This window comes from Colossoma macropomum, unplaced genomic scaffold, assembly GCF_904425465.1.
Source record: "Colossoma macropomum unplaced genomic scaffold, Colossoma_macropomum, whole genome shotgun sequence".
NCBI lineage: Eukaryota > Metazoa > Chordata > Actinopteri > Characiformes > Serrasalmidae > Colossoma > Colossoma macropomum.
Window position 1 is genome coordinate 21,151,775 of NW_023494787.1, and position 15,013 is coordinate 21,166,787.

General features: G+C 39.0%; 1 protein-coding gene across 2 annotated transcripts in view; it reads left to right on the top strand.

Annotated features, from left to right (window-relative positions):
• Window positions 1-219: 219 nt before the first annotated feature.
• ctnnal1 (catenin (cadherin-associated protein), alpha-like 1) overlaps window positions 220-15,013 on the top strand; it is a 63,084-nt gene continuing 48,290 nt past the window's right edge. For both annotated transcript variants that reach the window (XM_036566412.1, XM_036566413.1), the window contains exon 1: window positions 220-628. In XM_036566412.1, the coding sequence (XP_036422305.1) occupies window positions 524-628 (105 nt within the window). In that variant the 5' untranslated portion in view covers window positions 220-523. The remainder of the gene's footprint in view (window positions 629-15,013) is intronic.

Consider the following 15,013-nt stretch of genomic DNA (forward strand, 5'->3'; position numbering starts at 1 on the left):
TCTAACTGAAGTCACTTCTGTATAACTTTTCTTCTGCTTTGGTCACACTTTACCCACGTCTGGCTCCTACAGAGGGGCAAACAACAGAATGTGTTTTTGTAACGTGTAACTCTTAAGCCTGTAGACCTCTTGCTGTGTTAGCCAAGCCCCCCCTCTCACTACCCACACACACTAACTAGAGTGTGTGTGTGTGCGTGTGTTACAGTCTGTCCCGTACAGCCTGCCCAGTCTCTCTGGCTTGCCTGCCTGCTACAGTCCTGCCGTCGTAGTTGGGTAAACTCCATGGCGAAGACCAGTCAGCCGGCAGACGGCACTGAGTAACCGTGGATTAAACACACACTCTGGGCTTCTTTGGCGGGAATAACGGGAATTACTAATCGGCGGAGCCGAAAGCTTGTGAACGAGGAGTGTTTTTAAGCGAGAAACACAGTTTAGCGAATCTTCCTGTCAGGTAACGTTAACAAACTCGGTAGAGCCGTTACCATTAGCAGTGAGAGAGAGAGAGAGCGCGCGCTAGGCGGGAATGGCTTCGTCTCCATGTAGCGCTGCTGGTGGTAGTAACTTTGACTGCGGACTCGAAATCAAAACTCGGTCGGTGGAGCAAACACTCATCCCGCTCGTCTCTCAGGTGAGTCCCCGGGAAAACTTGCATCGTAATTCGTGTGTGTGAACGTGTTGGGGGGCACCAGTCACCCCGGCTCCCCGCCTACCAGCTCACTGACATGGAAAAGAGCAGAAAAAGTGAGAAAATAAGCACTTACTGCGCGCCGTTAATTAGCCTAGCATACATTAATGTTCGAAACTCATGTTCGCAGTTCATGCTGGATTTCCTAAACGTTGTTGAACCAATATATGGAAGAGAGAGAGAGAATGAGCAGAGACTGAGGGGAGAACATCATCTTTAAAAGTAACGCCGTGGTCTCAGTAGTAGCAGGCTAAGCTATCCATAACACAGCTCACGGAATGAGGCTGTGGGAGCTCAACGGTAATTTGCTTGTAGACGTTAAGTATATAGTCTGTGGAAACTGAAATACCTGTTTATGTTTACGTGTAACAGATCTTATTTCAGTCTATGTAGTGCTAGTTGTGAGGTTTTTCTTGTGCGCCAGGTTAGAAGTTTCCTCTGACACAGTCAAGTAACTTACCTGCATTTGTGTTTCACTTTGCTGTGCGTGGACTTCTCACCTATTAGAAACTTGTGAGGTGGATTTAGATGTTCTGCTAAGCTCCATGAGGTAATATGAAACTCGCATGTGATTAGCCCTAAAAGTAATGAAAGAGTAAATGATTGGTCGTGATTGGTTTCCTACAAACATTTACTTTGGTACTGCAAAGAGCTTATTTACAGTATTTCCTTGTGCTCATACAGACAGAATATACTTGTTAGGATTAGCTGAAATCTAAATTCACCTTGCATTGTAGTATATTAATAGACAAAGCTGCAAGCCAGTGCTGTACAACATAAACCCTTTCTTTCTTATCGTAAATCTTCTTGTGGGCTGCTTCAGGGGGTGATTTAAGATGACTACTGATACACAGTGGCTGAAACAGTGATCTGTGGGAGACCACAAAGATCATGACCACCATTGATGGTAATGAGGCTGAAAGGTCAGTGATAGGAGACTCACTGATGGTCTATTCAGTGGCCCTCCCAGAGAAGCAAGACCCTTTCAGAGCTCACACAAAAGGTGGCCAAAGCATCCCAATAGTGACCCTTCCCCCTTTTTTACTTGTCTGTTTCATTGAGCTTATTTCACAAGGTCTTCCATAAGAAGAACTAAACTGTGCCAGTAAAATAGTTGTGTTGTATGAAGGGATAAGACCGATAAATCAGTTTTATCCTTGCTTTATCTGTATTAAAAGCATGTATGTAGTACCAGACTTAAATCCTTGAAACCTCGAGATCTCAAAAGCTGTAAACAGAAGTTGAGGTGGTTGAGAAGGAAGCTGAACTGGCGTGTCTGTTTGTGTATAAAATACTGCTCTTGGCTTAAAACTGCATGTGTCGAATAACAAACACTCAGAGTTTTATTACAGCCGAATGTTAGAGCTCTGAGCAAAACAATTGTTTTCCTGTTTTTTATAATTGAAGTTTTCTTCAGCCAGTGGCTTCGTGCTTGAGGTGCCCTGTGGCGAATATCTCCCAACAGCAGTGATTTCATCCCAGGCAGTGGACATATTGGAGTGAATAATCTGTGCAAACACAAGTGTGAGTGTCAGGGTTCGTCAGAGGTGGTGTGTGTTCTCAGTGGCTGTGGGAGGGATCTACACTGATAAACAGAGAGGAAATGAAGTGAGAAAAGCTACTATGAAGTGTGTTTGTTGACTCGTTGGGAGGGCTATGATCCACGCAGGCTGGTGCTGATCTTTTTTCTCCCTGTGTTATCAGTCTCACTCCCACAGCTGTGTAATAACTGTGCCTTTAGACTCCAAGACCATAATGAGCCCGTCTCTCTGCCTGCTTCAGAGTCACATCTGTACCAGCCTAATGTGGGGTATCAAAATTCAATCCCTTTATGGTGCTGTCTAGATTACTTAAATAACACCTAGAGATGGCGCGATATCACTTTTTCTTTTCTGAAACTGATACAGATGTTGAAACCTTGAGTATCGACTGAGACAGAGCCGATATTTTTTCTTCAATTGAAACACATCACTTAAGATGAACATCTACCAATACCCATCAATATTGATATTTTTTCTTTAATAACACTTTGTACTTTGTAAAATTGGCTTTTTTGTAAAATTGGATTTTTTTTACGTATTTTTGTACAAGTTTTTATGTATGTTTATATTATATATAAATATATGTGCACCTTGTACTTACCTTGTACCCCAACAATGCTGTCGTGCCTGATACACTCACACTAGTGCAACACACATTAACATCCCACTACAGTGTTGGTGTAACTGCTGTATAGGGGCGTAACGATTCACAAAATTCAAATTTCGATTCAGTACGTTGCAGTGGTGTCTCAATACAGTAGATTTTTTTTGGTGAAAATAAATAGTGCCTGAAAATCTGTCCTATGATAATATGTTGACGTTTCCATTTTCACTTTAGTACAAGGAGCCTGGTGTTTCTCTCTGCTTTTGATTTTGATGTAAAGATGAAGCAGTATTTTCAGAGGAGAGAAAGGCTGCTCTCATTTTTTTTGCTCTATTTTCTCAATACATGTGCGTATTGAATTGAGAGGCTAATATTGAGTGATGCAGTATGATACATGTGTTGTTACACTCTTGCTGCTGTAGTCAGAATGGTCCACTGCAAAAATAATATCTGCCTCAGTGGTCCTGTGGTGGTCCTGAGTAGCCGGTAAGTCTCTTTTTTGCATGAACTCATTATTTATGTTCAAGTATTCACACAAATACAAGTTTTCATTTAGTACAAATAATACATTTAGTTCATAGCAAAAAATAGAAACTAATGAGTGTAGCTCATTGTGCGCACGGTGTGATCTCGGCTCTTAAGCCAGGACAGGACTTGTGGAAAAAAAGCCTTTGATGTGATCAGTCAGATTTTGAATTCCTGTGACAAGAAAGGCTTGTTATTACATATTTGTGCTGGCCCTGTCTTTTTTTCTGCCAGTCTAAGCACCGCTTTTCCAAAAAGATTTGTAGCTATAATTGGGCTGAAAATCCTTTCTCTGTCTCACTTTGTTACGTTGAGTCTTCATGCTTTTGTGAGTTTCATGCCTCTTGCACTTCTGTAAATTGAACCATTAAAGGGTTGTGAAAGTGTGGGAGTTTTGTGTATTCAGTTAAGCACACAATCTGGCAAAAATCCATTAGACATGCAAAGTCTCTGCTATCGTGAAAAGGAGAACCTTTTGCAAAGTGGCTTGAACTAAAGTTATTCCATAAGATCACTGTGCTGTTAGCACTTGAAGCTTCAATTATTATTAATATGCAAATGTTAATTTTCTTTAATGCTACCAAAATTCAGATGGTGGAAATATCACGGCATGATTAGAATGATGATTTGACGGAGAGCAGGAAGGATAAACAGCTTGCCTCCTGTGGCGATGGTGATGATGAAGACAATTGAATCTCAGCTCTATGTAAACCACAAAGAATTACAAGGCCAGATACCTTCTGGTACTAGAACAACACAGCCATCATGTATGGTGTGTATAAATGTGGGGTGTGAGCTGTGTGCGTGTGTCCTTGCCTGTGTGTGCTTGCCTCTTCTCCATTGTATTTGCTTAACCAGTGGAGGTATGAAGGGCAAAGCCAGAGCTGATAAAATCTACAACATAGCCAGGACCATCTTTGCTGCATTATACATGAAGCTAACACCACTAAAGACTGAGACCAAGAAGGATAATGTATAATAGGCCATGAAGTGGTAATCAGGCGTTGAGTAATGTCTCTCATGTCCCCCATGAGACTGGATTTGCATAGCAGGCCATAAATGAAGTCATGGTTACGTGTGTGAATATTATAGATTAGCTTTCAGGACGTTGGAGTGCTCAGACACTGCATTATTTACAGTACTATGAAGATCACTCTTCATTCATTTCATTTAGAGTCAAAAGCCATAAAGTGCAAGGTATTCATTTTTTCAGCATCAGGAAAAAAGCAGACAACATATATAGTTGTAATGCCATTATTTTCAGACTGTACTGTCTTTATAACAGCTTCTTTTCTTTTCAGGAGACTTGCTTTTTTCAAAGAAATCTGCAGGGTTATTTGTTCACACTTTCAAAGTTCAGTCTTAGAAGTTGGTTGCATTTTCTGCTTCCCAAACATATTCAGTGATGTTGGGATCTGGACTCTAGAGTGGACAGTTCGTTGTTCTGAGAGCACCAGCAGTTTCTTTTTTGGTTGTTTCCTTTTCTCAGTTCCTGATGGTTACATCTGATGGGTCCTTTCAGACCCATAGTATTGAGTTGTCTTCTCACCGTCGAAGGATGGTCAGAAACACCAGTTGAGTTTTTTCAGATCTAACACAAGAGCGGAGCTTGATTTTCTCCTGTTTCCCAAAGATGAAATGAAATCTTTAAGTACTGTTTATCTGATTGTGACACTTTTTGTGGTCTACCAAGTTCCTTTCATTTGAATTCACTATTTGCATTTAACTTTCCCCTTTCTTATGCAAGTGGATTATCTTATATTTAATGTCCTCAGAATTGATCTCCTGAAAAATGAATAACTTTTATTTAATAGCCATTTTGACTGGAAATTTGGTAAATTCCAGAACAGGTTGGTTTTGAGAACCCCTGCCTCTGAGGCCATTTAAACGACAAAACAACCAATTACAGAACGTTTTGCGCTGCGTGTGCAACATAAACAAACTTGCGTTGTGTTAAGTAGAAAGGCATATGCACGGGGATATATATTTTAGACAAAATTCAAGAATAACATCTTAAATCAGGATTGCATGAGTTTCCTGGTTCAGTGATTAAGCACATATCTTGCTTTGAAAGCCTTAGTGGTTTGTAGATCCAATTGCTTGCTTTTAGCATTTAACTCAATAAATAATCGTTTGTTTCCAGTCAGACTGATAAAACCAGAGCACAGAAGTGCAGACAGCCAGAGCCAGTTTAAATTCTTTGTGAGAGGTGAGATTCTGAAGACCAGTTTACATCAGACAGCCTGTGTACTCCTTTTCTCAAAGTGCCTGAGGCTGAAACTGAAATACAACAAAAACTCTTCTGCAGTGCACATCTCACACCTCAAACCGCAGCATCTACCGCCCCTTTTAGCAAGATACTTACAAATACTTTTAGTATCTTATGCAGTCATTGCCTATTACCAAAATGTTTATTCCAAGTGGTTAGATTTGTGCTCTGCCTGTTGACTGACTACGTCCTCATTTCAGTTTTTTTCAGTGGCTTCCAAGAGTGCAATTAACAGTGTGTCTCTATAAAAGGCAATAATAAAGGCCACTCACAGCTGTTGACCTGTTGCCTTTTCCCTCACAAATACACAGTCTAATGAGAATTCACAACTTCTCCTTTCAGTTGAAGGCAGCGCTTTACACTTCTGTATTGATTTTCACATTATTCACTGTGTGTGTTTATCTGTCTTGAGTTGCTGTAAGAAAATAAGGGAAAAGAGATGGTTGTGATGTTGACTACATGTGTTTTTTATATTGTACACAGTGTTTTACTGAAGATCGTATTGTAAAAATCCATTTGATGTGCATTATATTGATGAGTAAGCACTTTCAAACCATCATGAAAGTTTAAAAAATTGAAAAGTAAATTAGAATTTTTATATGCAGATTAGCTTCTCTCTTATTGATGAATCACAAAATGTCTGAACTCCACCAAAGGGCATTGAACATACTGGTCAGAGCGTTTTTTTTTAATGTTTAGTCCACAGAAAGATGACCGCAGCGATCTAAAGGCTATGGCATAAGGAACAAAAAGAACTGCACTGCGCTGCCAGAGGGTCTCTGGTGCTGGGTAGCAGCTAGTGCAAAGCTCAGCTATAGTACCTTGGGAAGGCAGTCATTGACTAGTATAGATTTAATTAATTTAGTTCAACAAGTACCATATTTGGTGTCAGCTAACTAGCTCTTCATAATGTGCTGTTTTTGAGCTAAAAGATATAAGGTGATATAAGTGACAATGCTAGTAATGTTAGCTGAGGTACTAACATTAGCTTAGCATTTGTCTGTTTGTCTTAAAGACTTCGGATTCGGTGCTGTTTTCAGTCAAAAATTCAAATCACATGTCATGAATTTGTGGTATGAGTCTGAATTTAATATATTAAAATAATGGTAAGATGCTGAGTAGTGTCATTATCTCTGACCGGTATGTAGTAGCCTGTAGCCTATACTTATTTTCTTTGGGGGTTATTTGAATATTTTTCAGAGAAAGCCTTAAAAAAAAAAGAAAAAAAATGTAAAATAGAACATACCCGCAGATGGACACCTGTTGGATGTTTTTCTCTGAATAGTATACAAGTGTCAAAAATCACTGTGGTATAAGATGTATTTTTGTGGGAACTTGGCTCATTCCTACATTTTCAGCAGCTTATCTGTCACCAGATTATCCTTGATTTGGCAAGGCTGTTCCTCTTGCTCATTGTGTCCATTGTTGAGGTTTTCTAAGCATTATGAATCCTGGCCTTGAGGGCATGAGTTTCCTGCTTCACGTTTCAGTAGAACTGATTGGGGCAGTGTAAGTTGTTGCTTTCTGTTCTTGGATCATGTGACAGCTTGGCACATCTCCAGGCTGTATTTATGTTACATGGGCCTGCAATCTGTCATCAGGCGCTACGAGATCTTAATCAGCGCTGTAGTATGATGACACGCTGTCTTGCCTGTTTCAGAGCCTCTATCACTGCAAAAGCTTGGGAAAGAGAGGAGGATCTTTTTGGACAGGTCTATATGCTATCTCATTGCTACCAGTGATCTTAGGGCTCCGGGGTAATACTGGGGGACAATGGAGTTGTCAGCTCAGAGGACAAGTGAACAGGGCTGTGTTTTTTCCAGTCCGCCTGACCACCTCCATTAGTTCACTGGCGTATCAGCTCAGTGCTGTTTACCTAACAGGACAGAAGTTAACAAGACAGAAATATAATGAGTTCATTTTCTGCTATTTCTTTCTCCTCCAAGAATGGACAGGCATGCTGAACATTCATTTGTATCGTTCTGCAGTGTGCTTTGGCTCAGAGACAGTGCTTGGCTGCGGTTGCTGGGCTTGTGGAATGTAAGGAGTTTGTGACGAATACCCCACTTACCTTAACAGTAATTACAAAAGCCTTATTATTCTCCTGCCAGCCAAGCAGAGAGAAATGTATAAGGGCTGATGCATCTCCTCCCTGGACACCAACACATACCAACAAGCAATGCGTGTGCGGCAGTGTTACATGATGATTTTATAACTAACCTCTTTACACTCCCTCTTTTTCTCTCACGCGGTTGGCTGGGCAGTAGGGCCTCTCTGAATTCTTGGGGCTTTAATTGTCTCTGGGCAGCACTTGTCCTCCTCCCAGAACAGGGAGCTTCCAATGACGTTTATCTTTTTAAACCTAGATTAATTGGTCAATCCAAGCATCAACTACATTTGAGCCTATAACAACAGCGTTCGCTTCAAAAGGATGAGCTGTTTTAACAGAACATTCCCTCTAGGCCTCACTGAGCTCATAGGCCGTTGTAAATAAACCACCTGATAACAGTCATAGACTTGGCACCCTTTGTGATTTTCTTCCTCCTTAGATACTAGAATTCCAAATGTGCTTCATTAAAAACCACAGCCTTTTGAAAGCATAGCCTGGAGCCTCAAGTGATACGCTAAAAACGTGAAAAAAGCCTGCGCACTAAACTAGCTTTCTAAGCATGAAAGGTGGTATTTTAAAGAGGTGTGTTAAAAGACATTAATCAGTTCTTTAGAACATTCTTTGAAACATTCACAGAGTAGTTAAGATGATAGATCTCCTTTCTGAGTTTTGAAGCAACAACTTTAGAGTGCCTTCTGCAATTATGTCTTGTCATGGTAGAGTTATGGCGGCCCACAGAGTGCTAACGGCAATAATTGCAAAGAAAACAAAGGATGACAACACCGAAAACAATGAAAGATTAAGTGACAACACACTAACCAGAAGGCACAAGACAACAGGATTAAGCAAAATGAAACATTTCCCAAAACACTGCATTTTCAGCACAAAAGAACATATGTGAAGACTTAGAAGTAATGCACTTGTACAGTAGACTGTAAAAAAAAAAAAAGTAAATCTGTAAAAAAACAATAAAAATCCAGCAGCAGACTAATTTATTTAGACTAATTTATTTTTTTTTAAATAGTGCCTTTTACTGTAATTTAGTTTCACTAGTTCAACCGGTTATTCTGACATACAGTATTATACCATTATATTAACAGTAACAACCATTAAAATAAAATGTCATAAACAGATGATAATTTGTTTTTGTGAATTTACATTCTATTTCTGTAAATTATGAACAGCAGTGTTAAAATACAGTACATGTATGATTTATTGACATGCATTTAACCTTTTTTCCCCCCAAACACAGGTATAAAGTTTTACAGTACCTTAACCTTTTTTTCCCCAAAAAATAGATATTAAATTTTACAGTACTTTGACGGTACTTTTTACAGTGTAGACAAGTAATAAGTAATGTACTACTGTCAGATGATTAAATCTATGCAGATGCTAACAAGGCATTAGCAGGTTGACTATCTAGCAAGCATTTTCATGGAAAATTGAACTTGAAAGAAGTTTATTGTGGTATGTAAACATATGGGGTCGTTTTATGGAAATCATGAAACAAAAACATGCTGCTTTGAATGATCTGTTTATGTGGTGTCACAAAAACCAGTGTATCTTATACCTTCATATCAAACAGCAGTTTAAACCCACCCAGGTAATAAGTAATGTTCCATCGCAGCTTTGTGAATAAGGTGTAATACACTAGGGATGCACAATAATATCAGAATCATATTGGTATTGGCAGATATTTGCTTAGAAAAAATCAGCATCGGACAGATACTTAGATTTGTCTGATTTTAAAACTGGTATTTGATGATGCATTTACTGTGCTCCGGAGGAGCAGAATCTGTATGCCATTTGTAAACAAAATACATTGTTTCTCTGTAATGCTAATCCATGTAGATATAGTATCAATTTCTAAATGATTATGTGTCAACATCAGCACATATGGACATGAAAAATATTGGTTATCCTAATTGGACCACAATTCCCACATTGGTGCATCCCTCTAATACACATATTACACATAATATTAATGTTTCAGTATCATACCGTTCCACAAATGCTTTTTTAGTATTTATTATTTAAAAATTGACTTTAAATGAAAAAAGAAAACATTTAAAAATGATTTATTTTATTTTATTATTTGACTTTGTGGGTCACCCAGTCTGAAAAGAAAAGAAGGAAGGAGACTAAGTAATTAAGAATGAAGGAGGGTTATACAGGCCTCTTTACATTTAGGTTTGCAAGTTCAGTAAAACAGTCATTTTAAATTTTATTTAGTATATTACAGCTAAGACATGTTAAGTATGCAAAGACAGAGGAAAGCTGTTGGCTGTTCAGTTTTGTGCACCACTGACATAAAAAGAAGGGATAGCTGGTGAAATAAAGAGCCTGTTTCAGTATGACAGCGAGGAGCTGTGTGCTCTTCCTTTGATTCTCACAGTCTATGTACCCCTTCATGCTTTCTGCTTAAGTTAGATCTAAAAGCTGCTCCTTGTGGTAATTAGTTCCATCAATCATGTCAGACTTGGGCCAGTGGGATTAGCTGTGCGCATCCCTTTGCTGGCCAGATAAGCACTGATAATGCATATGCTAATAATGCTAACATTAGCCATCCGCTGAGGAGATTTGGCTAGCATGCTGCCGGATTCCCCGCTCCTTCTCATGAATATTGATTAAAGACTCTCAGCCTGGGATCCAGCTCGTTGGCAGGACGCTTTGGACTCTCACGCCTGACTGTCTCCATGCCAGTGCCTGGTGATTTCCTCCTCAGCAGTGGCTGGTTAGACATGAAGACAGTCTGTCTGCCGTCGTCTGCTTTTTAGGTTAACAGAGTCGCATAGGTAGTGAGATTTGGTTGCTCAGGACAGCTGGTTTTACAGACTTAGAGGCTCTTGGTGCCATGGTGACAGGAGCTGGCGACAGCTGCTGTTCATATTGAGAGTGGCAGTGTAGAGTTTTCATTTTGGAGTGGAAACATTTATACCCCACTCTGAGAACAAGAGCTATAACTCACAGTTCCCTCCGCTGATAACAAAAGCGTGTAAGTTTGTATTGATTATTTTTTGCTCTTAGCTCATTGAAAGTAGTCAAAAAGTTCTGTCAAAAATTTAATTGGTTACCAGATTTGTGTTTGTAAATAGAAGAAGGGATACTTTATTATAATTTGAATTTAATGGAAAGTTAGTGTTGTGGGTTCAGAATTGTTTTGCAGAAAGAAAAAGCATCCTTTATGTTTTTGTCGATTTAGTAGGGAATCGTGGGCTGATGCAGACATCTGAAATTTTTCATGTACATATCTGCCGATGCTGGTATATAAACATTTATGAAATGTAGAAATTGGAACTATATCGACTTGCCATCGCATTATGGAGAAATATAACATTTTTGTTATATACAAAAATACAAAATGCAGACATTTTAGCAGTGTAGCCCAGTGTCACCTAAACATTTGGCTCTTCTGGAGTACATTAAATACCTCATCAGATATTAGTTGGAAGTATAGGGAAATCTAAACATCTGTCCGATGCTGATAATTTTATTCTAAGCAATTATATGGTGATACCTTTACCATTCCGTTTCCATTGTGCACCCCAATAATTAATGAAATCAAAACAAACAGAAGTCAAAGCAGACTCGAACCTGTCAAAACACAATTCAGACAATGCAAACAAATGTAAATGCAATTTACTATGAAGCTAACAGTGTAATTAATTATTTAATTAAAAATGTATGTAATGTAAATTGAATCTGTAGCAAAATGGCGTATTAACCATAGAGTTCAAAGGGTTATCCTAGCCTCTTTTCAGAGCAGAGGCTTATCATTGACAATTCATGTTTTGTAATGTCAACAACAAGGGCTGGACAAAGTACAATACTTCTGTTTTTAAGTTAAAGTAAATGTACTCTTGGTAAATAACTACTTAAGTTGAAGTCCACCATTTACTGTTGAGTAAAATAAAAAAATACTTGTTCATGTATAGCAGAAAATGAACTGTGATAGAAAACACAGTAGTACACAGAAAACTCAGTTCTACAAGCTGGAATTGCTAAAATGATTTTACTTATGCCAGTGGGAACGTTCACAAGGCATATCTCCTCTGGCAGGAAATTTAAAAAGTTACGGTCTAGTTGTTTTTTTTTTGGCCTGGTACTGAGCCTGTCAGGATCATGCGGTTAGGGAGACCTGTGTGGCTTATTAGACATTATTCAGCAAAATAATATTATACAAAATCTGTAATAACTCAAAATAGTTTTACTTATGATACATACATTCCAAAGCAATTTTTTTACCCAAGTATAAAGGTACAATACAAGTACTTTTAATATAGTAGTATTTCACCAAGAGAAGATCTACCTCAACACAGAAGTATTGTACTTTGTCCACCCTGCTTACAACATGATTGCGACGTCATAATTGTTAAAAATTTTTATAAGTAGATTATTTTTGTTAGGAGAAACAGTTCATGAGTAGAGTTGTTTAAGCTGTTGAACAAGTGCCTGAGACAGAAAGAGGTGGTGGTGTTCTGGTGCATTCTGTTGTTCAGACGATGGTGTGGTCACAGCATTCCTTGGTGAGGATCAGGTTGCAAGAATTAGGGTGCATGTTTATGTGAGGGCAGGGGGCGTCTCCACTCCAGGGGGGAGCAGGGAAAGGGGTCACAGTTCAACCCTTGAGGGCTAAGACCTGGATACACTCTCGCTTTGCCTGTAATGTGTGACTTATTGCCAAAGCCCCATGGGCTTGAACTTCTAATAACTGCAGTCACAGTCTTCTGTATTCCACTAGTGAATCATGCTTTGCTGATTCAAACTGAGGCTTCTGTTCATTACTGAGGCCATGATAACCTGAAGTAAAACACTTGATGACTTTGATGACTTTTTAATAGTAGAGTGGATGATGAAAATTGTCTGTGGTGTTAGGTTTGCTTAACTGAATGCAGTGAAGGTGACGCTTGGGCACTTGACATTGCTCTGGGCTTGGCAAGTCCTTTTTTTCAACACAAACATTAATATAAATAAAAAATCTTCTAGTAGCTCCACATTCTGTCTTGCTCTACAGTGAAATTCTCTCTTTTTTCTGTATTTTGTTGCTAAGCAAGTAGGGCCTTTGACAGAGTTAGGGCTGGTGCCGTTCAAAATGTTTCAGTACTGACTCCGATACTGACACCTTCTTTTGAATTACAGACATAAAGTGGGTGTGGCTTAAAGCAGAAATGGAATTACAGGCTGATCAACAAAACACTGATGTTAATAACGTGCATTTAGAATTCAAACAGCAAACCAGTGATCTAAATATTAGAAGAAGCATGCTGATTGGCTTACTGAGTGCCTACTTGGGTATTAAAATTTGATACTTGATACTTGATTCTCAGTAGTATTGTAATAATTTAGTTAGTACTATGAAAGTATTGAATTTCGATACCCAGCCTTAGACAGACTTCAAAAATCTATCATAATGAATTATTCATAAATGAACAGCATGGCAATATGGAAATAGAGCCCTGACTCAGACGATTCGGCTTAAAATATTATCATTACGTCTTCACAAGACACATGTCTTAATGATGAGGCTAAAAGGTCAAACAGTCAAGCAGACGCTTCATTTTGGAGTGGCCTGTGCCTCCAGGTTCCAGTCACTGATGAAAAGATAAGAAGATGAGGTGATAATTACCAAGATCTCTCTTTCTTTCTTTTCACTTCTTGCTGTGCTCACTCTCCAGCCAGACACAGTAGGTGATAATGATTCTGGGGAAATTATAGAGGGTCCAGTATTGATTCAGAGTCTAACCACGCCAACTGGTTCAACTTGAGTGTGTTACTACTCCGATTGAATGGTCACCGAAATGAAAAACGACAAGGATTCATTGAGCGGATAAATGTGAGCCATTCAGGGCCACTGGTATCTAGTTTCTTCTTCGTAAGGTAATCAGGCAAAAGGTAATCAGAGTTTGGAGTCAGTCAAGTTGAACAACAAAGGACTTGCCAGAGGCCAGGCTGTTAGCTTGCTATGCTTTTAAAGGAAGGAGCGTTGTTACGCTGAAACCCCTGGCCTGGTTTTCACTGATTTGGCAAGCAGGAGAGCAGGAGATTAGCACACGTCTAAAACATGCCTTTATGTTTCAAAAGTCACTGTAGTTTGCTTATATGTTTAACTGGGTTAAAGCTTCTCAGATGAAATGTTTGAAAGATATGTTCTTTGTGTGGTGTTTCAGTTGAAATGGCTTATTTGTTAGAATAAGAGCCATGTTCACCTGCCCAAGAACAATATTTCTGAAATTTCTCCTTCAAAAGCTTGATCTAAGACCACACACATAGCTTTGTCTCAACTTTTCTCTTTGTGTTTTCGAGAGTTTTCTTGGCCAGATAAAACAACAGCCATCTCCTCATAAAGGGATAGTTTTCCAGGGAGAAGGTGAAACATAAGGCTTTGGAATTGGATGAAACAAACCCGCAGCTCCACAGGAAAACAAAGGCACAGTAAATTACACTCCGTTTACACACATGTGGAGGGTTAAGAGCCTATTTGATGATTGCTTTCAGGGCTGTCTCATATGGTCTGAATGAACATTGTACACTCTGATTACAGCAACTGTAAAGAATAGACAGAAATGACTGAAGAAAGGGCTCATTGTTTGAAACTGTAGGATGTCTCCTGAAAGCCTGGTAATTAGATTCAAGTTGTAATCTAGAAGTACCCAGTAAATGGGCTTTGAGTGGGGTGAAACATGTTTGTGGGAACAATATGCTTCTCACAGTTGCGCTTTGCCAAAACAAAGATGGCATGGCACAGATTATTGATAAATATTTAGACAGGATTTTTGTGGTGTGTGAAGATTTTAGAACTAATAATTGGATTCCTCTGCTTCTTGGCTTAATGACACTTGCAGAGTTTTGTGGTCACTGAAACACAAATTAAACATTGTTAATTTATTATATACTGAATGCCAGCCACTTGAGCTACGTTCTCTGGATTTGCAGGCACAAATCAAACTAAGCTCAATAATTAATGGTCAGCATTAAAAATGTATGGAACACTAGCTATATGAGCAGCTCCTTATCAATAAGTGAGGAGCTTTGCAGCTGGGAATCCCTATGCATTGCATGCCAATCCAGGTCCATGCATTATATTCAGGGTTTTCAATCTTTCTAATAATAAGAGTCTCAGGACATTGTCAAACTGAAAACATAAACCAATTTTCTAGAGTTTTATTTCCATACTTTGCCATTTCAGAAATGATTTACCGTTGATTTGTCTGTGATACCTTAAGCAGTCCTGCCCTCATCCATAGAAGTGAGAGGTCAAATTGGCGGTTTCTTTTTTTCT